This window comes from Pelophylax lessonae (assembly GCF_965119305.1).
Source record: "Pelophylax lessonae genome assembly, chromosome: 9".
NCBI classification, from domain to species: Eukaryota; Metazoa; Chordata; class Amphibia; order Anura; family Ranidae; genus Pelophylax; species Pelophylax lessonae.
In genome coordinates, this window is record NC_138776.1 from 255,777,239 (window position 1) to 255,802,706 (window position 25,468).

The 25,468-nt window shown below is 42.9% G+C and overlaps 2 protein-coding genes across 2 annotated transcripts in view; both read right to left on the minus strand.

Moving 5' to 3' along the window:
* The window catches only part of LOC309564391 (uncharacterized protein), a 213,271-nt gene that overhangs the window by 142,232 nt on the left and 45,571 nt on the right, over positions 1–25,468 (minus strand). The window contains exons 7-8 of the mRNA XM_082269020.1: positions 561–764; positions 265–453 (exon numbers count right to left, since the gene is read on the minus strand). Of these exons, the coding sequence (XP_082125146.1) occupies positions 265–453; positions 561–764 (393 nt within the window). The remainder of the gene's footprint in view (positions 1–264; positions 454–560; positions 765–25,468) is intronic.
* Positions 11,623–25,468, minus strand: part of LOC309563399 (uncharacterized protein) — a gene marked incomplete at its 3' end in the record, with an annotated part of 32,534 nt that continues 18,688 nt past the window's right edge. The window contains exon 3 of the mRNA XM_082267793.1: positions 11,623–13,139. Within this exon, the coding sequence (XP_082123919.1) occupies positions 11,623–13,139 (1,517 nt within the window). The remainder of the gene's footprint in view (positions 13,140–25,468) is intronic.

Consider the following 25,468-nt stretch of genomic DNA (forward strand, 5'->3'; position numbering starts at 1 on the left):
ATCTAGGTGGATCCTCCGTACTGCACTGTTCATTACAATAAAGTCTCCTCTTACCCGGTGATGTGAGGGGCGGCTGATTCTCCATCATGAAGTCCTTGTAGAGATCCTTGTGTCCTTCTATATACTCCCACTCCTCCATGGAGAAATAGACAGTGACATCCTGACACCTTATAGGAACCTGACACACACAATGATACAGTCACCATCCAGACACATCCCTTGTCTGTTACTGGATAATGTCCCAGAATTCCCAGCACCGCTCACCTCTCCTGTCAGCAGCACACCCATCTTGTTGGTGACTCCTAGAATCTTCTGCTCATGTTCATCTTTAGAATCTAAGTGAGGAGGATGTAGGATAGGGGAACTTTGGCTTTTGGAAAATCTTGGGGGCACACTGTGATTGGTCTTTTCTCCTTTCAGCTGAAAAGATGTCTTCTTCACTACTGAACACTGCTGTATAATAGAGAAATCATTATTATAGAGTGAGAATACTTCATCTCTCCTACCTGTGTTTTATTACTAGAGATAACAGTGATATGACCTCCCAGAATCCTCCTCACCTCTCCGGTCAGCAGATAGAGGACTTCCAGGGCATGGTTTAGTATCATTTTATTTAGGTGGCATTGCTTTTCTCCACTGTTTTCATGACCTAAAGTTTCCAATTCCGCCATCATGACGTCCTTGTAGAGGTCCTTGTGTCCTTCTAAATACTCCCACTCCTCCATGGAGAAATAGACAGTGACATCCTGACACCTTATAGGAACCTGACACACACAATGATACAGTCACCATCCAGACACATCCCTTGTCTGTTACTGGATAATGTCCCAGAATTCCCGGCACCGCTCACCTCTCCTGTTAGCAGCTCAATGATCTTCTGGATGACTTCTAGGATCTTCTTGCTGATAAATCTCTTAGTTGTAATGGGGTTAAGTGAAGGCTCCAGGATGTGGGAAGGTACATGGGAAAGGACAATGGGTGTTAATCCCTCACCAGATGCCTTCTTAACAACTTTATAATCCTGAGAAGAGACAACAACAATTATAAATGCTCACAATCCCAGAATCCTTCTCAAAATCGAATTTATTATTGTATGTGTGCATTAATACCATGCGACTACCCAGAATCCTCCTCACCTCTCCGGTCAGGTCTGTGTTTTATTAATAGAGATAAGAGTGATGTCATGTGATCTCCCAGAATCCTCCTCACCTCTCCGGTCAGGTCTGTGTTTTATTAATAGAGATAAGAGTGATGTCATGTGATCTCCCAGAATCCTCCTCACCTCTCCGGTCAGGTCTGTGTTTTATTAATAGAGATAAGAGTGATGTCATGTGACCTCCCAGAATCCTCCTCACCTCTCCGGTCAGGTCTGTGTTTTATTAATAGAGATAAGAGTGATGTTATGTGACTACCCAGAATCCAAACCTCTCTGGTCAGGTCTGTGTTTTATTAAAGTGTTACTAAACCCACAACAGTAAAATCAGTCCATATATGCAGTAAAGCATGCTTGTTATACTCACTGTGAAACCTAAAGGGTTAATCCTCTGCATTGTGTAAAAAAGGCAGTTTGATTCTGTCTTCTCTGATCCTCCCCAATCCACCTCTTGGTAGAAGAGAGCATTGGGGGCACTCTGCACATGCTCAGTTTGGTGTGTATTGCTAGAGAGTTTTTTTTTTTATCTTAAGAGGGAGCATGTGATCAGCACAGGGCTAATCAGCACTGTCCAGACAGAGGATTAGGGGTCCTGCAGTCACAAAGCAGTCAGAGAAGAATGAAAACTCCTATAAGCCCTCAACAAGACACTCATAGAAGTCACAAGACTGCTATATACTGCTGATGAGAAAAAGTATTTAGCAGTTTATATTTACTAAAATGGGAGACCAGATAGTGAATGCAGGGTCCTGTGTTTAGTAACACTTTAATAGACCGAAGAGTGATATCATGTGATTTTCCAGAATCCTCCTCACCTCTCCAGTCAGGTCTGTGTTTTATTAATTGAGATGAGAGATATCATGTGACCTCCCAGAATCCTCCTCACCTCTCCAGTCAGGTCTGTGTTTTATTAATAGAGATAAGAGTGATGTCATGTGACCTCCCAGAATCCTCCTCACCTCTCCGGTCAGGTCTGTGTTTTATTAATAGAGATAAGAGTGATGTCATGTGACCTCCCAGAATCCTCCTCACCTCTCCGGTGTTCCGTGAAAAAACCATACCCGTGAGAAAACCATACCCTCGTCACTTCCGGTGCAGCTACGGAGGGTATGGATTTCTCACGGTACTTACATTTGCGGCGGTTCGATTAAAACAGCTCCTCTGCAACATAATTCATCTCCGCTCCTTCCCCTCTCACTTCCCTCATCTCTGGTAATAAATATAAAAGCGGATCACGGAGCCGTGCTCGCCGTCATTTACCTCTCATACTCCCGCCGCCGCTTTTATATTTATTACCGGAGATGAGGGAAGTGACAGCGATAGGAGAGGAGATCTTTGATGTTGCAGCCGAACTGTTTTAATGTACCCGCCGCAAGCATTAAATTACACACAGTCCCGTGATTATTTGATGCCCTCCGAGCATGCGCACTTGTCACATTCTTTGATTGTCAATTAGGTATCCGGGGCTCTGAGCATGCGCACTGCTGCGCTGCTCAGTTGTTTCCCACAGGAAGTGACGACGGTATGGTTTCTTCACGGGGTATGGTTTTTTAACGTTACACCGGTCAGCTCTGCGTTTTATTAATAGAGATAAGAGTGATGTCATGTGACCTCCCACAATCCTCCTCACCTCTCCGGTCAGGTCTGGTGTTCCGTGAAAAATCCATACCCGTGAGAAAACCATACCCTCGTCACTTCCGGTTCCGCTACGGAGGGTATGGATTTCTCACGGTAGTTAAACTTGCGGCGCTTACATTAAAACAGCTCATCTGAAACGTAAATCATCTCCGCTCTTCGCCCTGTCACTGCCCTCATCTCCGGTAATAAATATAAAAGCGGATCACGGAGCCGCGATCGCCGTCACATTTACATCACATACACCCGCCACCGCTTTTATATTTATTACCGGAGATGAGGGCAGTGACAGGGCGAAGAGCGGAGATGATTTACGTTTCAGATGAGCTGTTTTAATGTAAGCGCCGCAAGTTTTACATTAGACACAGTGCCGTGAGAATTTCATGCCCACCGAGCATGCGCACTTGTCTAATTCTTTAATGTTCAATCACGTATCCGGGGCTCTGAGCATGCGCACTGCTGCGCTGCTCAGCTGTTTCAGCCCGGAAGTGACGAGGGTATGGTTTCTCCACGGGGTATGGTTTTTTAACGTTACACTGTGTTTTATTATTTGAGATAAGAGTGATGTCATGTGACCTCCCAGAAACCTCCTCACCTCTCCGGTCAGCTCTGTGTTTTATTAAAGTGGAGTTCCACCCTATTTTTATACTTACCTCCATCTTCTCGCTCCGGGTCACCTGAAAAAGAAATGGATAATCGCATATTTTTTTTTTTTTTACTTACCTCGTAGCGAAGAAAATATACTTACCTTACTTCCTTCTTCCTCCTTCCTCGGCCGCGGCCCGTCGTCACTTCCTGGCTCTGCAATGATTCCTGGGAGCTGGACGTCATAGCTCCCAGGAATCATTGCGCCTGCTCCGGCCCCGACGTCAGTTCCGGGTCGCGCGCGTCATCCCCTTCTAAACAGCTTCTGGGCATGCCCAGAAGCTGTGGAGGGATGACGCGCGCGACCCGGAAGTGACGTCGGGGCCGGCGCAGAGCATCGTGGGACCAAAGAAGGCGGAAGAAGACGCCGAAGAGGACGCGCTGGCTTCAAGCTGCCCACATCTGAGATGGCAGCGCTGGACAAGACGTTTGCAAGGTAAGTATTTTTCCTAACAGGTAAGTGCAACCCGGGACAGATCAGAGGCTAGCCATTGTGGAATGCACTAGCCCTGACTGTCCCGGGGGTATTAAAAAAAAAAAAATCCAGGGTGGAACTCCGCTTTAATAGAGATAAGAGTGATGTCAAGTGACCTCCCAGAATCCTCCTCACCTCTCCGGTCAGCAGGTAGATGATCTCCAGGGTTAGGTTTAATATCCTCCCAGTCATGTGACTTCGGTCTTCATTCATCCTCACAGAGGCTGTCATGTGATCTATTTAACAGACATGAAACAGATCCTAACTGGTAATTAAGAGACCTCTTACTCAGAGATGAGGGTCACCTATAGCCCACAAACCTTGCCTTGCTATCATTTTAACTCATCTGTATTTTTTAACATATTGAAAAAGTATCACTTTATGTTCTTAGACCAGACATTGAAAAAAAATATTAAAGTATTAGATTTTAAAAATATTGCCTCCCCAATGCTCATACACAAGCTGCATAATGTTGGTGAAAAATCTCAGTGTAAATACTTTTTTTTTTTACACTCTTCTACAGTGGAGTAATGTGATGGCATAGCTCAGGCTCCCCTGTGTAGCGGTTCTTTTCAATATTTTTTAATAATCCATTATGATTTTTTTTAAACAATGCAATTGTAATTGACAGGTACATTATTAAATAAATGGCGCCATAGATGAACACTACAGCCATAAGATGGCAGTGTTCACCTGCAAGTTTTTATTTTTTTTTTCTAGTTCAGTGATTTTCATTGAGAATTTCAAATGCAGAAATCATAAAACAACTGCTAGGCCCACGCAGGGGCAATGCCATCAATTGACATCTAGTGATAAATGACAACAATGAATCAGTGGAAGCAGTCAAGAGACAAACAATACTAAAAACCAAAGATTATGGACAGACGGTGTAATGGGTTGCCTCTGGAGGGTTGAGTAGTCAAAATCAGTTAGGAGGGGTAGGAAGCAAGAAAGGGGGTAAAAGGGCAAGGATGGGGGGGGGGGGTTGAGGAGAGAGGCTGGACAGAGATCTGCATATGTAAACAATGCAGAGCTCTGCCCTGACAGCAGGGATGTGATGGTGGAAAGAAAAAATCCATCACATTCCTAAGTAAAACAGTACAAATAGTACACAAAAACACTGGTTAGGCACACATTTAACCCTTTGATCACCCTAGATGTTTAACCCCTTCCTAGCCAGAGTCATTAGTACAGTGACAGTGCATATTTTTAGCACTGATCACTGTATTAGTGTCACTGGTTCCTGCAAAGTGTCCGCTTGTCCGCTGCAAAAATCACAGTCCCGCTATAAGTCACTGATTTACACATTACTAGTATAAAAAATAAATAAAAATTCCAGTATATATCCCATAGTTTGTAGACACTATAAAATATACAAAAACCAATCAATATACACTTACTGGATTGCTTTTTCTTTTTTTTAACAAACACAGGTAGCAGACTACATTTTGGTCTAAATTGATGAAGAAATTAGAATTTTTACATTTTTTTTACTGGATATGTTTTATACAGAAAGTACAAAATATAGATTGTTTTCAAAATTCTCGGTATGTTTTTGTTTATAGTGCAAAAAAATACAGAGATGATCAAATACAACCAAAAGAAAGCTCTATTTGTGGGGAAAAAAACCCATACATTTTATGTACAGCGTCGCACGACCGCGCAGTTGTCAGCTAAAGTAATGCAGTTCCGTATTGCAAAAAATAGCCTGGTCATGAAGGGGGCGGGGGGGGGGGGGGTAAATCTTCCAGAGGTCAAGTTGTTAGGTCACGGTTCCCAAGTCCGTAAAGAGGTTGGTTGGGAGTCTTGGTTGATGATAGATTAGGCAACAGCATGCAATGTCAAGCGGCAGCTGCCAAAGCCAGCAAAATATTAGCATGCATAAAGAAAGGGATGTATTCCAGAGATAAAACTATAATCCTTCCACTTTATAAAACTCTGGTCCGACCGCATCTGGAGTATTCTGTCCAGTTCTGGTCGCCAGTCCTCAGAAGGGATGTGTTGGAGCTGGAGAGAGTCCAGAGAAGGGCAACTAAACTAATTAGGGGATTGGAGGACCTTGATTATGAAGAGCGTCTACAATCGCTAGATTTATTCTCCCTGGAGAAGAGACGCCTGAGGGGGGACATGATAGCAATTTTTAAATATCTCAATGGGGATCTCAACTTAGAAAAAAAGCTGTTCATTCGAAGGGATTGCATGAGGACTCGAGGGCATACAATGCGATTAGAGGAGAAGCGTTTTAACCTCAGGCAACGTGGGGGGTTCTTTACTGTTAGGGCTACAAGAGTGTGGAATTCTCTACCACAAGAGGTGGTTTCTGCGGGAAGTATGGTGGCTTTCAAAAGACTCTTAGACGTACATCTCAAGGATCAGAACATTCAGGGCTATGTGAGATGATTACAGCCACACACACCTACACAGGTTGAACTGGATGGACTATCGTCTTTATTCAACCTCACCTACTATGTAACTATGTAACTATATGGTCCCGACTTCCTGTAAAGAAACCGGACAATAGCGCTGAATTCAGAAGAATAAACACAGCTATTATCGGGACACATTAATGGGGTGTTTGTGTTCTCTATCAGACAATATTCCCACCATTCCTCACATAAGAATACACTGCACTGTAATCCGATCCGTCCCGATAGATGCAGAGAGCGAGGCAGAATCTGACAATAGATTCTCTCCCCTCCTCCGCTCTCTATCTACCGTCGGGATAGTGCATCCGACAAACTGCTCATGTCAGTGTCGTAGATCGCGACGATTCTTCCCGCAGCCTTCCGTCGAAGAGTGCATCCGACGGACTGCGCATGCGCAATAATGACGTCAACCCCAGCTGAGCGGAGCAGTCAGCTGGAGTGACATCATTACCGCGCATGCGCAGTCCGTCTGATGCATTATCCGACGTGACACCGGCCTGCAGCTCATTTGAAAAAAAAAAAAAAGGGTGTGAGTTCTGCATTCAGCGGATGCCCAAGTTCATCTGTACTCTGGATGTATAGTTCAATTGCTGCACGTTTAGTTTTATATTATTATAGTCACATAATATAAACCTATGTACATTTCCGTAGCAGCAGGACCTACTGGAGATAAAGAACAGACATGAGGGGGGGGGGGGGGGTTACTGGGTGTGAATAAAAAAAATATCTTATTACCTCCTCTGCTGTCAGTTCCAGCAATGTCTTCTTTCTACTTCCTCCCAACTCATCTCTGACCCGGAACTTCCTGTTTATTCTCCTGCATCACTTCCTGTTTTTACAGTCAACTGCTTCCTGTCAGTGTGTGCCATTCAGAATTTACGAGATCACCACCTTGTGGAGACTATAAAGACTGCAGCCTTCATAAAGAGACCCTGTCACCAGACCATTCATTTAAACCACTTTGGCTCTGTACGGTTTACTCTCCTTCATGACCAGGCCATTTTTTTTTTTTGCGATGCGGCACTGCGTTACTTTAACTGACAATTGCATGGTCGTGCGACGCTGTACCCAAATAAACTTTTTGTCCTTTTTTTCCCCACAAATAGAGCTTTCTCTTGGTGGTATTCGATCTTCTCTGCAGTTTTTATGTTTTGCGCTATAAACAAAAAAAGACTGATAATTTGGAAAAAAAAAAAAAAATTATAAAAAAAATATATATATTACTTTCTGCTATAAAACATATCCAATAAAAAAAAATGCTAAAAAATCGAATTTTTTCATACATTTAGTACATGTTTTTGGTAAAAAAAAATCGCAATAAGCGTATTTTGATTGGTTTGTGCAAAAGTTATCGCGTCTACAAACTAGGGGAAAGATTTATGTCATTTTTATTTATTTTTTTTTACTAATAATGGCGGCGATCTGCGATTTTTATCAGGAACTGCAACATTGCGGCGGACAGATCGGACCCCTAACTGACATTTTTGACACTTGTGGGGGGACCAATGACATTACTACAGTAATCAGTGCTAAAAATATGCACTGTCACTTTACTAATGACACTGGCAGTGAAGGGGTTAACCTAGGGGTGATCAAAGGGTTAAGTGTGAGCCTAGGGGGTGTTTTCTAACTGTATGGGGGATGGGCTTGTGAAATGACCACAGAGACCTGGGATTCTATATAGAAGGATCACAGGCGCTCTGTGATCATTCCAGAGAGAAGAACGGTCTGCTGTGTTTAGAACAAGGGACCTTCCTTCTCTCTCAGCGGGGAGCGATCATGGGTGCCCAGCGGCAATCATGGCCACCGGCCCCGTGCATTGGCATCCCTGTGCGTAACTGACGTAGAGCTACGTCGTTTCACGCAGCCGAGGCAGCGGGCGGTCGGCAAGTAGTTAAAGGCACGGGGGCGTTGCCCTTCCATGTGCTCCTTGCTGTGGCGGCAGGGGTCATTTTATTTCACACTAATACAGTGATCAGTGCTAAAAGAATATGCACTGTCACTGCACTAATGATGCTGGCTGGGAATGGGATAACATCAGGGGCGATCAAAGGGTTAAATGTATGCCTAGCTTGTGCTTATTCACTGTGGGGGAGGTGCTTTTACTAGGGGAAGGCAACGATCCATGTTCCTGCTATGCAGAAACACCTTCCCTTCTGACAGAACGCCGTTTTGCCTGTGTTCTGTTTAATCGGGGGGCACCGGCGGACTTCAGTCTGCGGTGCCCGCTGCTGAGCTCCTGCTATGGATAATCACAGCGACCATCAGTCCTAATGCAAACAGTGGAAAACGTCATGCAAATATAAAAATGGCTTGATGGGTGGGTGTCAGTCTTGAGTGCGTTGAATTTGCATGGTAACGCCATGTAATGCGGAGCCCCTACGATTGAAAGAACTGATAGCCAATGAATGAAAGAGGCGCATCAGGGACATTAACGCTGGGGATGAAAGCGTTAGATGATGCTGGATGTCTTTCCAAAAGGAAATGAGAAGGGTTCTATCTGCCTTGCTGGAGCTTCTAATGCACATTGTGAGAAGCTCTCTGGGTGCAGTGAAATCAGAGTAAGCCTTTTCAGTACAGGAGAGAAACCGGTACAACTGAGCAAGACAGAAGGTTAGGCTGGAGCTCAGATTTAAAATATATCAATCATGTAAGATTAGCTGTGAAAACATGAGTTAGTAATTGTATGTGAACTAAGATGTATACATGGAAATTAAATTATATTTGATTTGAAGGAACAAAAACTTACAACTGACTCCTTAAAGTAACGTGAAAAGCAACAAATGTTCCATCACTCCTCTGATGTTCTGAAGCTCTCTCGGTGTCATAGCGCAGCGTGTAATGTGATTTCTACTGTTACTGTATGTCTTGTTTACACTGGCTTCAAAATGTGGCATTGCACACTGATTTTTAAAGAGCTCTGAATGCCAACCAAAGCATGTCACTAAATAAAATGGTTACCTTACAGTTCTGTTCACATGTTGTGTTTGCGCCGCTTCAAAAGTTATCCACATGTCGCTTTCTTGGTGGTTCAAAGCATCTCCAAAATCTCCACAGAAGTCTATGACAAAGCTCACTTACAGCACCTGCAGCATTGAAAAAGGCTTTCATTCAGCTTTTGCTTCCCTTTGTTTTGGAGGTATTGCAGGTATGAGATATCCCAAGATGCACTGGGAAACCAACAAGTGAACCAGAAAGACGCCATCCCCAGTCACTTCTGGTTCATGTGTATCTTGTATTTTGGGTGTGTCTGGTGCAGTTGTCACATCTTGTGTGCAGCGTAAAGGTGAGGGGGGTTCGGACTGTAGAGGAGCAGCTAACAAACAGCACACTTGGTGGGCAACATGGAGACGCTAGAGTAGAAGGTGAGCGGGGACCAGAGTCAGAGAGGACTGAGCGGTGGAGGAGCAACAGAGTTTGGGGACCAGAGCAGGAGAAACTAGCAGATGCCACACTTGGTGCGCAGTATGGGAGCAATATAGCGGGAGGTGAGCGGGTACCAGAGAGAGAGGAGTGAGCGGCCAAGTATCAGCATTGCGGGGGGACCAGAGCAGGAGAAACTAGCAGGTGTCACACTTAGTGTGCAGCGTGGGAGCAATATAGCGGGAGGTGAGCAGAGACTGGACAGTGAGCAAACAGAGGAGCAGCAGAGCAGGGGGTTACTACTGAGTGGGGGACCAGCTGAGCTAAGGATTACTACAGAGTGGGAGATCGACAGAGCTGGGGGTTCCTACTGAGTGGGGGAGCAGCAGAGCTGGAAGTTCCTACTGAGTAGGGGATCAGCAAGGCTGGGGGTTCCTACAGAGCGGGGGATCAGCAGAGCTGGGGGTTACTCAGTGAGGGATCAGCAGAGCTGGGGGTTACTACTGAGCGGGGATCTGCAAAGCTGGAGGTACTACTGAGTGGGGGATCAGCAAAGTTGGAGGTACTACTGAGTGGGGGGATCAGCAAAGCTGGAGGTACTACTGAGTGGGGGATCAGCAGAGTTGGGGGTTACTACTGAGTGGGGGATCAGCAAAGCTAGGGGTACCACTGAGTGGGGCATCAACAGAGCTGAGGTTACTTCTGAACAGGGGTACTAATGAGCTGGGGGATCTGCTGAGCGGAGGTACTTCTGTTCCACACTACATCTTCAAAAATTAAACACACACAGGGCATTTGTCAAGCTTGATTAAAGCTTCAAAAAAGCATGCTGAATCAGCAGGTGCTTTAATGTGTGGTGAAGTCGAAATTGAGTGTAAATGAGCCCTTAGGGTCAAAGGTTGAGTAAGCAGCACCTTTGGGACCTTGCAAGTCTTGCGTCATCTGAGCATGTCAGTAAGAAGTTTATTATTTTTTATATTCTTTATTTATATTATAAAACAGATACCAAACAAAATGTAAGGTGTGTAGGAAGAACACATTAGTGACGGCCCAAGAAGCAGAACCAATTCAAACGTTCATATGGAAAAATAAATTCTTAACTCAAACGTTACGGGATTGTTTATGAAATATTTGCAGAGTTTTTTCGTCCTGTGATACTGAATCCGCATTTGTTGTGTGTGATTCGGGGGATAGTGGGTTGGGAGAGTCAAGTAAGCTGCTGAATATGTATGCAGCCCTAGCCAATCCCTGGGGAGTGGTGCCCAGATGGTGGTTGGGAGGGAGCATAAATACCCTGGGGTTTGGAACAGAGGGGTTCTTGTCCTAGAGGATGAGATTTTAATCTCGAGGGCTGCTGCCCTTCTGGGCAGGCCTGTCATGTGACTGCTGTTTCAGGGTCTTGGCAATCTTCTTATAGCCTAGGCCATCTTTATGTAGAGCAACAATTCTTTTTTTCAGATCCTCAGAGAGTTCTTTGACATGAGGTGCCATGTTAAACTTCCAGTGACCAGTATGAGAGAGTGAGAGCGATAACACCAAATTTAACACACCTGCTCCCCATTCACACCTGAGACCTTGTAATACTAACGAGTCACATGACACCGGGGAGGGAAAATGGCTAATTGGGCCCAATTTGGACATTGTCACTTAGGGGTGTACTCACTTTTGTTGCCAGTGGTTTAGACATTAATGGCTGTGTGTTGAGTTATTTTGAGGGGACAGAAAATTTACACTGTTATACAAGCTGTACACTCACTACTTTACATTGTAGCAAAGTGTCATTTCTTCAGTGTTGTCACATGAAAAGATAGCATAAAATATTTACAAAAATGTGAGGGTGTTCTTATTTTTGTGAGATACTGTGTAAATATATATATATATATATTTCTCTCTCGATTGACTTTTCTGGTGCACAAGATGATATTTTATCCATTTATAACACTGTCCGCACTCTCATCATGAAACGGATGCTTGACCATGTGAAGCCTTTGGTGTCTAAGAAGGTTTCTTTTATCGGCAAAACATTTCCCGCACTCCAGACAGGAAAAAGGACGCTCGCCTGTGTGGGTCCTCTGGTGTGTAAGAAGGTGTACTTTCTCTGTGAAGCTTTTCCCACACATTAAACACGAAAAAGGGCGTTCACCCATGTGACTTCTCTGGTGTTTAAGCAGGCGCCCCTTACGCGTGAAACATTTCTTACATTCTGAACATGCAAAAGGACGTTCCCCTGTGTGGTTTCTCTGGTGTACAAGAAGGTATGCTTTGTCGGTGAAACATTTCCCGCACTCTGGACAGGAAAAAGGACGCTCGCCTTTGTGACTTCTCTGATGTCTAAGAAGGTTCACTTCCTGAGCGAAGCTTCTCCCACACTCTTGGCATGAGAAAGGACGCTCGCCTGTGTGGGTTCTCTGGTGAGTAAGAAGGTGTCCACTTGAAGTGAAACACTTCCCGCACTCTGAACATGAAAAGGGCATTTCACCGGTGTGCCTTTTTAAATGGGTTATGACGTGTCCTTTCTGTGAGAAACATTTCCCGCACTGAGGACATGAAAAGGGCTTCTCACCGGTGTGCACTCTCTGGTGTTTAACAAGACCTGATATCGTTGTGAAGGACAGCTTGCACTCCGAACATGGAAAAGGCTTTTCTCCAGTGTGAACTTTTTGATGCCTAACGAGATAGGACTTGGTTGCAAATGATTTCCCACACTCGTTACAAGAGAAGGGCTTCTCCCCGTTGTGAAATCTCTGGTGCGCCACAAACTGCGATTTTTCCATAAATGATTTCTGGCACTGGGGACACGAGAAGGGCTTCTCCCTGGTGTGATATCTCTGGTGTTTTTTCAGTTGTGACTTTGCCGTGAATGATTTCGCGCACTCGGTGCACGAGAAGATCTCCTCGCCGGAGTGGATTCTCTGGTGTACACGGAGTTCACATTTTGTTTTTAAGGATTTCCCGCACTCCGAACACGAATAGGGCCACCCTCTGTCGTGATGTTGTTGTTGATGAATGACTTGTGTTAATTCGTGAGTAGAAGTCTTTTCACCCACTGAATATAGAAACGAATCCTTGTGGGTGTGCGTCCTCTGATGTACAACAAGATGGGACTTCTCACTAAAACATTTATCACAGTCAGTACAAGGAAATGCATTCTTCTCTCCAGCTGTACCAGTATCTGGATTATTGGACCAGTCATTTCCAGGATTAGAAGAGTTTTGGGATCTCACTGCACTTAGATGGATATTTAATGTAGAACTATGTGATCTTTCAGGAGATTCCTTGAGATTAGAAGGATCCATTATTCTGTCTGCACAGTAATGTCTGTGATACATACTTGGAGTGGTGGGGTTTACTCCTGGAGAAAACTGTGCAATGTTATAATTTTGGACTTTGTAGTCTGAAGGGAATATTAGGTGTGCCTCTGAGGGATTCAGAATATGGTCATCTGTGAGAAACAATAATAAAAAAAAAAATAATGAAAACCTATTATTATTCTTCCACGTAGATCGAGCAATTTTCACACTGATATCAATAGTACAATACGACAAAATCAATCATGGCACACAGTTTTGGTGTGTGTACACTACTAACATTTGTATTGGTGACAAGTGCACCTCATTTGTTGGGAACATGACATTATACTGAGGAACGGAGATGGAACTTTCATATGGTGTACAGTATCTCCTCCTCATTTGTTGGGAACAGGACGTTATATTGAGGAATGGAGATGGACCTTTCATAGGGTGTACAGTATCTCCTCCTCATTTGTTGGGAACATGACGTTATATCGAGGAATGGAGATGGACCTTTCATAGGGTGTACAGTATCTCCTCCTCATTTGTTGGGAACATGACGGTATATTGAGGAATGGAGATGGACCTTTCATATGGTGCACAGTATCTCCTCCTCATTTGTTGGGAACATGACGTTATATTGAGGAATTGAGATGGGCCTTTCATATGGTGTAAAGTATCCCCTCCTCATTTGTTGGGAACATGACGTTATATTGAGGAACGGAGATGGACCTTTCATATGGTGTACAGTATCTCCTCATTTGTTGGGAACATGACGTTATATTGAGGAATGGAGATGGACCTTTTATATGGTGTACAGTATCTCCTCCTCATTTGTTGGGAACATGACGTTATATTGAGGAATGGAGATGGACCTTTCATATGGTGTACAGTATCTCCTCCTCATTTGTTGGGAACATGACATTATATTGAGGAACGGAGATGGACCTTTCATATATTGTATAGTATCTCCTCATTTGTTGGGAACATGACATTATATCGAGGAATGGAGATGGACCTTTCATATGGTGTACAGTATCTCCACCTCATTTGTTGGGAACATGACATATTGAGGAATGGAGATGGAACTTTCATATGGTGTACAGTATCTCCACCTCATTTGTTGGGATCATTACATTATATTGAGGAACGGAGATGGACCTTTTATTTATTGTACAGTATCTCCTCATTTGTTGGGAACATGACATTATATTGAGGAATGGAGATGGACCTTTCATATTGTGTACAGTATCTCCTGCATTCTTAGAGAACATAAATCATATTTTAACTCTTTTAATAACTAAAAGATGATCTCCAAATTGATAAAACAATCAACAGTTTTCTACTTCAAGAGAGCTGACTCTGTGTCGAATGGTATGGTAGATACTCACAAACACAGAAAACTTAATTATACAAAGACAACATACCAAAAACTTCTACTGCAACTGACTATATGCACTATTATTTGCCCAGAGTTTGACGTTTTGGAAATGTTATCAGCCACCTAACAAAATTATATTTATATATCCATTTCAATAAAAAGTATACTGTAAGTAAATGGCCAAGAGTGAGTTGAATTTAGTGGGAATGCCTCACCTGTGTTGATATCGAGAGAAGATTCCTCCCCTTTTACTGTCAGGATGATTTCATCCTCTCCAGCAGATTGCTGATCACCCCTCACATATGGCTCTTCTTCCTCTTTAACCTCAACTTTCACATCAATCATTTTTTCATCCTAAAGCAACAGAAAGATAAACAACATAGTTAAAATGTATTGATTTTGAGGCCACATACAAAGAAATATTTTTTAAGGGCTCATTCATTGGTAAAGGAGCAGAATTACACATTTCTGACCCTGTAGACCTTTAAATGGAGCACCTATAAAGCACACGTAAACACGTTTTTCAAGCATGTTTCTGGTGCTCCCATTAAAGTCTATGTTGCCAATAGTACATATTTCAGAACTAAAGATGATCATGCACTTTTTCCAGATTTACCACATCATGAGGGATGGTGTGATCTTCCTGTGTGGAATCCCGGGAATACAGAGGACGGGGACATCTTCCTGGTGGGTTCCCATTACTGGATCCATCTGTAAGAAACACACACACTGACTGAATACATTGGTTCTATGTGTTTATCAGATGATGGGGGATCTAGGTGGACCCTCCGTACTGCTCTCTTTTTTACAATAAAGTCTCCTCTTACCCGGTGATGTGAAGGGCGCCTGATTGTCCATCGTGACGTCCTTGTAGAGATCCTTGTGTCCTTCTATATACTCCCACTCCTCCATGGAGAAATAGACAGTGACATCCTGACACCTTATAGGAACCTGACACACACAATGATACAGTCACCATCCAGACACATCACTTGTCTGTTACTGGATAATGTCCCAGAATTCCCGGCACCGCTCACCTCTCCTGTCAGCAGTTTGCCCATTTGGTTGAAGACTTCTAGAATCTTCTGTGTATGTTCATCTTTAGAATTTGAGTGGGGAGGAGGTAGGATAAGGGGACTTTTGCTTTTGCACAATCTTGGGAATAAATTGTGATTTGTCTTCTCTCTATTCTGTTTAAAAGATGTCCTCTTCATTAATGCACACTGCTGTACAATACAAAAATTATTATTAAAATGTCAGAGTTCTCCATCTCTCCCATCATATGTGGTTAATTAACACAGATGAGTGATGCGATTATGCACTCCCAGAATCCTCCTCACCTCTCCGGTCAACAGGTAGATAACCTGTAGCGTGTGGTTCAATATAACCTCACTCAAGTGATATGGTTTTTTTATAATGTGTACATGACTGTAGGTCCTCTGGTTCTCCATCCTGACGTCCTTGTAGAGATCCTTGTGTCCTTCTAAATACTCCCACTCCTCCAAGGAGAAATGGACAGTGACATCCTGACACCTCATAGGAACCTGGCACACACAATGATAAAGTCACCATCCAGACACATCCCTTGTCTGTTACTGGATAATGTCCCAGAATTCCCAGCACTGCTCACCTCTCCGGTCAGCAGCTTAATGATCTTCTGGATGACCTCAAGGATCTTCTTGTCATTGTTCTCAGATGTTGCCAAAAGAAATGGAGGTAATGGGGAGGGGAAAGGCCCAAGAGGACAGATGATGGGTATTAATTCACCACCACATGTTTTCCTCACTACTTCGTATTCCTGTGTACAAAGAGACAGTAACAATTATCACTGTGTCCATTCCCAACTGTGACGGGAGTCACTTTGGTTGGGGGGCCTGTGGAACCCAGCTTACCTTAGAGAGGTTAGAAAATCCCTGTCTCAGCTCCCTAGGCCCCTCTTATGTGTAAGTCACCCTGTGTCTATTAGGGATACAGGGTGACCAAGGAAATGATGGACAGCTACTTAAGGGACACTGAATATGATTTGAATTAATTTAAATGGGACAGTAATATTTACCAACCATAAATCTCAAGAAATATATGAAGACTATTCCTGGCGTGTTTGATTCTGAACATGTTCATTGAAAGAGCTAATCACATTGGCCTCTGTTCCATGTTCTTCAATGTCAGAGACGGACAGTCTGTCACTGGTGGTCTCTCCCTATTATCTGTGTATTGAGGTGGGATGTGGATTCTGTTAAGCCTGTCTGTCCCATTGTTAATTGTTAATGAACTCACATATTGTTTCTGTCCAGATGGCTAGATGATTAGTTCAGGTTAAGTCTATTTCTGTATACAATTTCATCTGCATATGATAATGTAATCAGGCACGTGACCTGGTGGGGTAATTTGATCAGGAGGGGGATGTCCTCATGAGTGTATATATTGTGTGAGAGTGTTCACTAAAGAGGTTGATGTCTTCACATCCATACAAGCTAAGTTCAGGCTAGTTTTGTATGTAGGGTGGCTGCAGTATCTGATATCTATGTTCAAGACTGGAGGAAGCTAACAAACACAGTGTGGGTCGCGGTCCCGTTACACCAACATTCTCTTTAAGAATCGTACTATAAGTGTAAACCTCTACAGTCAGGTTTAAATTTAAAGGGTAAGAGTGATGTCATCCGACCCCCTTAAGTGCCGCACTGCCGCAGTATATGTATGCGGGCGGTCCTTAAGCGATTAATAGAGATAAGAGTGATGACATGTGACCTCCCAGAATCCTCCTCACCTCTCTGGTCAGGTCTGCGTTTTATTAATAGGGATAAGAGTGATGTCATGTGACCTCCCAGAATCTCCTCACCTCTCTGGTCAGGTCTGTGTGTTATTAATAGAGATGAGTGATGTCATGTGACCTCCCAGAATCCTCCTCACCCTTCCAATGAACATGTAGATAATCTCCAGGGCGAGGTTTAGTATCTTCTCGGTCATGTGACTCTCATCCTCCTCTATCTTCTTTGACGTAGTCATGTTATCTATACATAACAATCCACTCTATAAAGAGATAAATAATAAGGTAAAACATATCTGCACAATATGCTTTTACAGAAATGTTTTTGATGTTTATTGAACATGTATGATGTAGACATGACTTTGTCCTGTCTGCACAGTGGCCGGAAAAGTCTATATCAGCTTTTCTCAACCTTTTCAACACAGAGGAACCCTTGAAATAAATTTCTGGTCTCGGGGGAACCCCTGCTAAAAATGAAAAATCTACAACTTATGACACATTAGTGTGACAGTCAGTGGGAAGAATACTCCTTACTCTTGTTATCATTAGGAATAATTACCATTACCTCCTTACAGATAGCTAAAAGGAACAATGGTGTCACTGGGAAGTTATCTGAGAGGCAGAAATTGCCCATTGCATAAAGAACCCTTAGCAACCTCAGGAGGAGCTCTGGTTGAGAGACCCTGCTCTATAATGTGAGCTCCGTCGTATTCAGTGTACACTGCATATACTGTGTACCAAACTCCGCCAGGTCTGAGGGGAGCTGTGCTGTGATTGGTGTGTAGGATCACATGACAGAGACAGGACAACCAGTAAGTTGGAAAAGAAAAAATAAAGTACAGCATTGTCTCCTTACATTTAAAAGGTATCTAGGTGTAAATATTTCCTTACATTCTACTGTAAAATAAATGGAGGGCTATTTCTAATCCTACTACCGCTAAGAGCAAACAAGCATGAATAACTGTATGTCAGTTTAACCATTTAAGGACCGGGACAATTTCTGACATTTGTTGTTTACAAGTTAAAATATAGAAAATTACTTAGAAACCCCCGAACATTATAAATATTTTTTTTTAGCAGAGACCCTAGAGAATAAAATTACGATCATTGCAATACTGTACTTTATGTCGCACCGTATTCCGCACTTATGTACTTTATGTCGCACCGTGGTCTTACAAACGCATTTTTTTGGGGGGAAAAAATTCACTTTTTTTTAACTAAAAAAAAAAAAAAGTTAGCCCAATTTTTTTTGTATATTATGAAAGATGATGTTACGCCGAGTAAATTGATACCTAACATGTCATGCTTCAAAATTGCGCACGCTCATGGAATGGTAACAAAATACCGTACTTGAAAAAAAATTTCATAGGCGACGCTTTAAATTTTTTTACAGGTTACCAGTATAGAGTTACAGAGAAGGTCTTGTGGTATAATTATTGCTCTCATTCTAACGATCATGGTGATACCTCACATGTGTGGTTTGAACACTGTTTTCTGCTTCTGAGTGCGAGCTCGGAGGGACGGGGCGCTTTAATTTCTTTTTTTTTTTTTTTCCTATTTATTTTCCTTTTTATTTTTACACTGTTCTTTTAAAAAAAAAAAAAAAATGTTTTTAATCACTCTTATTTCTATTACAAGGAATGTAAGCATCCCTTGTAATAGAAATAAGCAGGACAAGTCCTCTTTAATGAGAGATCTGGGGTCAAAAATACCTCACATCTCACATTTACACTTAAAAGCAAGAAAAAAAAAAAAAGGAAAAAAAATGTATTTTTAATTTTGCTATAAAAAAAAAAATTGGCCCTTGAAGGCCGGTGGGCGGAAGTGACTTTTGACATCGCTCCGGTCCTCCGGGGGCATGGAGTCGAGTGGGGGCCATCTTGTCCTCACTCGACTTCCTGCTCATCCATTTAGAGAATTAGATTGTTTTACCTGCTACAGACGGCTCCGGTAAGCCCTAAAAATGACCGGGAAGCGGCGGGAGGGGGGGCATCTCTCCCGCTGGCCATAAAAGTGATGCCGTGGCGATTCCACCACTGGGACCACTTTTATCAGATTCCGGATCACCAGGTGTATAAAAAAAACATTAAAGTACAGATATAAATACACTGTGGGCGGTCCAAAAGTGGTTAATATCTGTCTCTAAACCAGAGACTCTGGATGGACAGTTGGATAAATGGTTCTATATTTAGAATGTATCCGGTCTATAAACCAGAGGCTCTGGATGGGCAGTTGGATAAATGGTTCTATATTTTGGATGCATCTGGTCTATAAACCAGAGGCTCTGGATGGACAGTTGGATAAATGGTTCTATATTTAGGATGTATCCGGTCTCTAAACCAGAGGCTCTGTATGGACAGTTGGATATATGGTTCTATATTTAGAATGTATCCGGTCTATAAACCAGAGGCTCTGGATGGACAGTTGGATAAATGGTTCTATATTTAGGATGTATCCGGTCTATAAACCAGAGGCTCTGGATGGGCAGTTGGATAAATGATTCTATATTTAGGATGTATCTGGTCTATAAACCAGAGGCTCTGGATGGACAGTTGGATAAATGGTTCTATATTTAGGATGTATCCGGTCTATAAACCAGAAGCTCTGGATGGACAGTTGGATAAATGGTTCTATATTTAGGATGTATCCGGTCTATAAACCAGAAGCTCTGGATGGACAGTTGGATAAATGGTTCTATATTTAGGATGTATCTGGTCTATAAACCAGAGCCTCTGGGTGTAAATATGAAATAATATCCTATTACCTCCTCTGCTGCCAGTTTCTACAATGTCTTCTCTGCACTTCCGCCTTACTCACCTCTAACCTGGAATTTCCTGTTTTGGAAATACATCAATTCCTGTCTGTATGTTTCAATCATATAAGTAGGATCAGCACCTTGTGGCCAGTATAAAAACTGCAGCCTATGTTTTTCATCACGGAGAGGTGATTTGCAGCAGATTCCTGTTATGTTATAAACAACATTAGCCATTAATAACATCAATCATTGTCTTCTTGATATGTTTATTAAACCTATTTGCATTTTTTTTAAATATTATATTCTTGTTTACAGAAAACAAACACAATTACAAACTTTAGACTAGGGATGCACCCATCCGATATTAGGATCGGATATCGGCGCCGATACTGCCACAATAGCTGGATCTGTAAAATTAACCGATCCACGGGCCGAACAGGTTTTGCTGAGTCCCGGCTCAGCCGTCCCTTACTTGGACGGAGCCGCCGATCCACGGGGCGATCCGGTTTTGTTGAGTCCCGGCTCAGCCGTCCCTTACTTGGACGGAGCCGCCGATCCACGGGGCGATCCGGTTTTGTTGAGTCCCGGCTCAGCCGTCCCTTACTTGCACGGAGCCGCCGATCCACGGGCCGATTCTGTTTTGCTGAATCCTGGCTCAGCTGTCCCTTACTTGGTGTAGTAGCAGTATGGGATGAGAGCCGCTACTTCCTGTATAGGGCCGACTCACAGGCGGAGAGATATCAGGTGCACTCCGCCTGTGAATGGAGGAGTCGTACACATGAAGCAGCGGCTTTGCTCTGTACTGCAGCCGCATGCATATTGTGTATGTGTGTAGTTCCTGATCGGTATTGGTATCGGCAGATACACAATGCCAGATATCAGTATCGGGACAAAAAAAGTCGGACTGCTGTACCCCTACTTTAGACCCGTGTGTATGTACTTTAATGATGCTCACTATTATATGCAGTTATAGACATGTTTTTAATGTTATTTTCCATTCTTTTATTTTATATACAGTATATCTCAGTTTTAGAACATCAAATTATATTTTTTTTTTTTTCATTGTTTGATCTTACCTTTGGTATAATGGAAATTTGTATTATTACTGCTTTTTATTTATATGCATTTTTTACATTGTAATCTGTCGGTCTGTAGGATCCCAGTGGTAAACTTTGTTAGCATGTAATATATGGAGAGCCAAATCCTTTATCTCTGTTTTGGATGAAGTTGAGATGAATTAGAAACCATGCTGGATTTTTACTGCTATCTTGGGCTCCTTCATACAGTATGTCCCATGGCAGCTTTCTGCCCGTGAGCAGTGATGATCACTGTACTGACTCCGCCTCCTGAAACTCCTCTTCTCAGCACCTCTCAGAAGGCAGGCTCTCTGAAATGTGTGACACAGCAGTGCCCAGTCACAGGACATAGTGATTACGTGTCACAGAATTCAAGGAAGTCAATGTGTTTGGGTCTTCAAAAAGTAAGTTTACAACCTTCAAGTTGGTTCAGATTAATAGGCGTAGGCTAGAAATAATTGATAAACAATGCAGAACCAAGTACATGGTTTTAACCACCTCCGGCCATCTCTATTGTCCTGAGAGGCCTGGAAGCGACGTCAAGACTTCACTTCAGGTTCTGCCCAATGTAAACACTACCATGTTTTTTTTCTAAAAAATAGATCAATGTTTTATTATATTTATTTTTTTTTACCCTCTTTTTCTTGGAACTGTATTTTTGCACACAAGTAAGAGCAGTACCTCCTTTTGGTCCCATGGATGACTATATTGGTTTCTTTAGTTCCATGGCCCCCTAGTTAAAGGGCCTTTTTTGGAAAAGAACTGCATCACAATTCCAGGCAGGGCTTTGCTAATTGATCACCTAACAATCCAGTGTTGCTTGGATCGATTATCTTTAATTTTTGCATCATTGCTTGAAGTGTTACTAAACCCAGGAGCCTGCGGTCCCTAAATCTGGTCTCCACAGGAGCCTGAGTTAACTACTGTATATCTGGTCTCCCCAGGACCCTGCATTCCCTATGTCTGGTCTCCCCAGGAGCATGCATTTACTATATCTGGTCTCCCCAGAACCCTGCATTCACTATATCTGGTCTCCCCAGGAGCCTGCATTCACTATATCTGAATTCCCCAGGACCATGCATTCACTATATCTGGTCTCCCCAGGACTCTGCATTCACTATATCTGGTCTCTCCAGGACCCTGCATTCACTATAACTGGTCTCCCCAGGAGTCTGCATTCACTATATCTGGTCTCCCCAGGAGTCTGCATTCACTATATCTGGTCTCCCCAGGAGCCTGCATTCACTATATCTGGTCTCCCCAGGAGCTTGCATTCACTATATCTGGTCTCTCCAGGACCCTGCATTCACTATACCTGGTCTCCCCAGGAGTCTGCATTCACTATATCTGGTCTCCCCAGGAGTCTGCATTCACTATATCTGGTCTCCCCAGGAGCCTGCATTCGCTATATCTGGTCTCCCAAGGACTCTGCATTCACTATATCTGGTCTCCCCAGGAGCTTGCATTCACTATATCTGGTCTCTCCAGGACCCTGCATTCACTATACCTGGTCTCCCCAGGAGTCTGCATTCACTATATCTGGTCTCCCCAGGAGTCTGCATTCACTATATCTGGTTTCCCCAGGAGCCTGCATTCACTATATCTGGTCTCCCCAGGACCCTGCATTCACTATACCTGGTCTCCCCAGGACCCTGCATTCACTATACCTGGTCTCCCCAGGAGTCTGCATTCACTATACCTGGTCTCCCCAGGAGTCTGCATTCACTATATCTGGTCTCCCCAGGACTCTGCATTCACTATATCTGATCTCCCCTGGAGCCTGCATTCACTATATCTGGTCTCCCCAGGACTCTGCATTCACTATATCTGGTCTCCCCAGGAGCCTGCATCCACTATATCTGGTTTTCCCAGGACTCTACATTCACTATATCTGGTCTCCCCAGGAGTCTGCATTCACTATATCTGGTCTCCCCAGGAGTCTGCATATACTATATCTGGTCTCCCCAGGAGTCTGCATTCACTATATCTGGTCTCCCCTGGAGCCTGCATTCACTATATCTGGTCTCCCCAGGAGCCTGCATCCACTATATCTGTTTTTCCTAGGAGCCTGCATTCACTATATCTGGTACCCCAGGACTCTGCAGTCACTATATCTGGTCTCCCCAGGAGCCTGCATTTACTATATCTGGTCTCCCCAGGAGCCTGCATCCACGATATCTGCTCTCCCCAGGACTCTGCATTCACTATATCTGGTCTCCCCAGGAGCCTGCATTCACTATATCTGGTCTCCCCAGGAGCCTGCATTCACTATATCTGGTCTCCCCAGGAGCCTGCATTCACTATATCTGGTCTCCCCAGGAGCCTGCATTCACTATATCTGGTCTCCCCAGGAGCCTGCATTCACTATATCTGGTCTTCCACAGTAAAAATGCAGTTATTTTAGTAAACAAACTGATAAATACCTTTTCTCATCAGCAGTATATAGCAGTCTTGTAACCTCTATACATGTCCAGCTAGGCACTGGTTAAAGCATGTAGGAGGCGTTTTCATTCTCCCCTGATTTTCCTATGAGGCTGCAGAACACTTTATTCTCTGTCTGGACAGTGCTGATTGGCCCTGCGCTGATTACATGCACCCTCCCAAGACAAAAAATAAAACTCTCTAGCAATGCACACCAAACTAAGCATGTGCAGGGTGACTCCAAAGGCTCTGTCTTATCAGGAGATGGCTTGGGGACAGTGGAAGAAGGGGAAGATCAGAGAAGACTGGATCAAGCAACCTTTTTTACACAGTGGATTAACCCCCTTAGATTCCACAGTGAGTATAACAAGCATGCTTTACTGCATATACAGACTGATTTTACTGTTGTGGGTTTACTAACACTTTAATGGTCAATATTTGCAGATGGAAGCTCCTTTTAAATTTGTTCTTTTTTACCGCATAGTATTCTTGTGCTATGTTATTGTTCATTTTTATTATCGTTTCTAATAAAAGTGAAAGTAAATTAAAAAAAAAAAAACACACACAAAACTGAAAACAAAACAAATACAAAACACCTTTTATTTCTTTTGTAAATATCTTTATCACGCTTTGTAATAGAAACATAATTTCAGTGTGATAATGAAAAATACTATAGAATAAAATGTGTACCTTTTATCGAACGGAAAACATATGATTTAAAGCCTACTTCTAATCAAACTTTAAAATAGCACTTTTCTTTTTTCATTTTATTAAATATTTTGTCTATAGATTACATAGCAAAAAAAAAATTTTTTTTTCAAGACAATATTACCAAATGCAAGCCTTGTTTGTAACCCCCCCCCCCAAAAAAAAAAAAGATATACAGTATGTTATTACATTTAAGTAATGGCCATTATCAAAATGTATAATAAATTCTACTGCGCTATCAAACATAAACAGCTGCTAGCACTACAACTGACATAAAGTTGTCTATATGCAAAATAAATATAAAAGTGCAGCGCTAAAGTGACAAATGCAGTCCAATAATAGTGCATTAAAAATTCATATAAACAGGTGAAAGTCTGTATACAATAGTGACCCCCAAATACTGGAGATGCGTTTCGTCACATCTGACGTATTCATAGGTTATTGCCAGCAGATACAAACATTCCAACAGTATTTATATATGTGAAAATCGATTCGAATTCACATCTATGTAGAAAAGTCCCCGGTTATAGGAAACCCTGGATGTGGGTTGCCATCGTCCCTATGCGATACAAAAACAATGGAATCCCTCTGGAGAAGGGACTATGTAGGCAACCACACTTCCAAATTAGGTAAAAATTATATATTTATTGATTACATATAAAACAAATCATTGGATCGAAATATACAAAGGATAGCGATAAAAAAAAAATCACATTGAGATACAAGACATACAAGAGAATACATAGGTATAAAACCTGAAATAGTCATAAAACCACATAAAATGTGGAATGGTATACGGTGTGGATCATCGGTATTTTATGAGCATGAAGAAATCCTCCAACCCGATGCGTTTCAGGCACAAATGCCTTTCTCTATATCAGTGGAGTGATTTGATTTCCAGATCAGTGTGAAAGAAGGCAAGAGAGTGGCAAGCAGATAAAATCACTAAGGGTAGGTAGAGGTCTGCTGTGGATGGTGGCATGTCCAGACAGAAATTGCCCACAAGAGGGCGGGCAGAGGCCACAATCTCCCCCGGGGGTTCCAACGAGGATACCAAATGAATTAGGCCAATGCGTGGTCCCCTGTAAGGTACTGTATGTTGAGGGGTCTGTATATATTTCAATTGGTGGTTTAAAAGAAATGCTGCAATCAAGGGTACATGAGGGCAGGTGTGGTACTGTCAGCCAGCCGATGGTTACGGAGATCCACCAAATGGCATAGTGTGGAAGTCTGAGGTAGGGTATAAATTCTGTCCAGGAGTCAGCAGCAGCGAGCTATCAAAATTCACATCCATCTTGGATAATCATGGCGAGGCATGGCTACAAATGCTCCACGCAGGTGTGTGAATTAGAATCAATTTCCACATATATAAA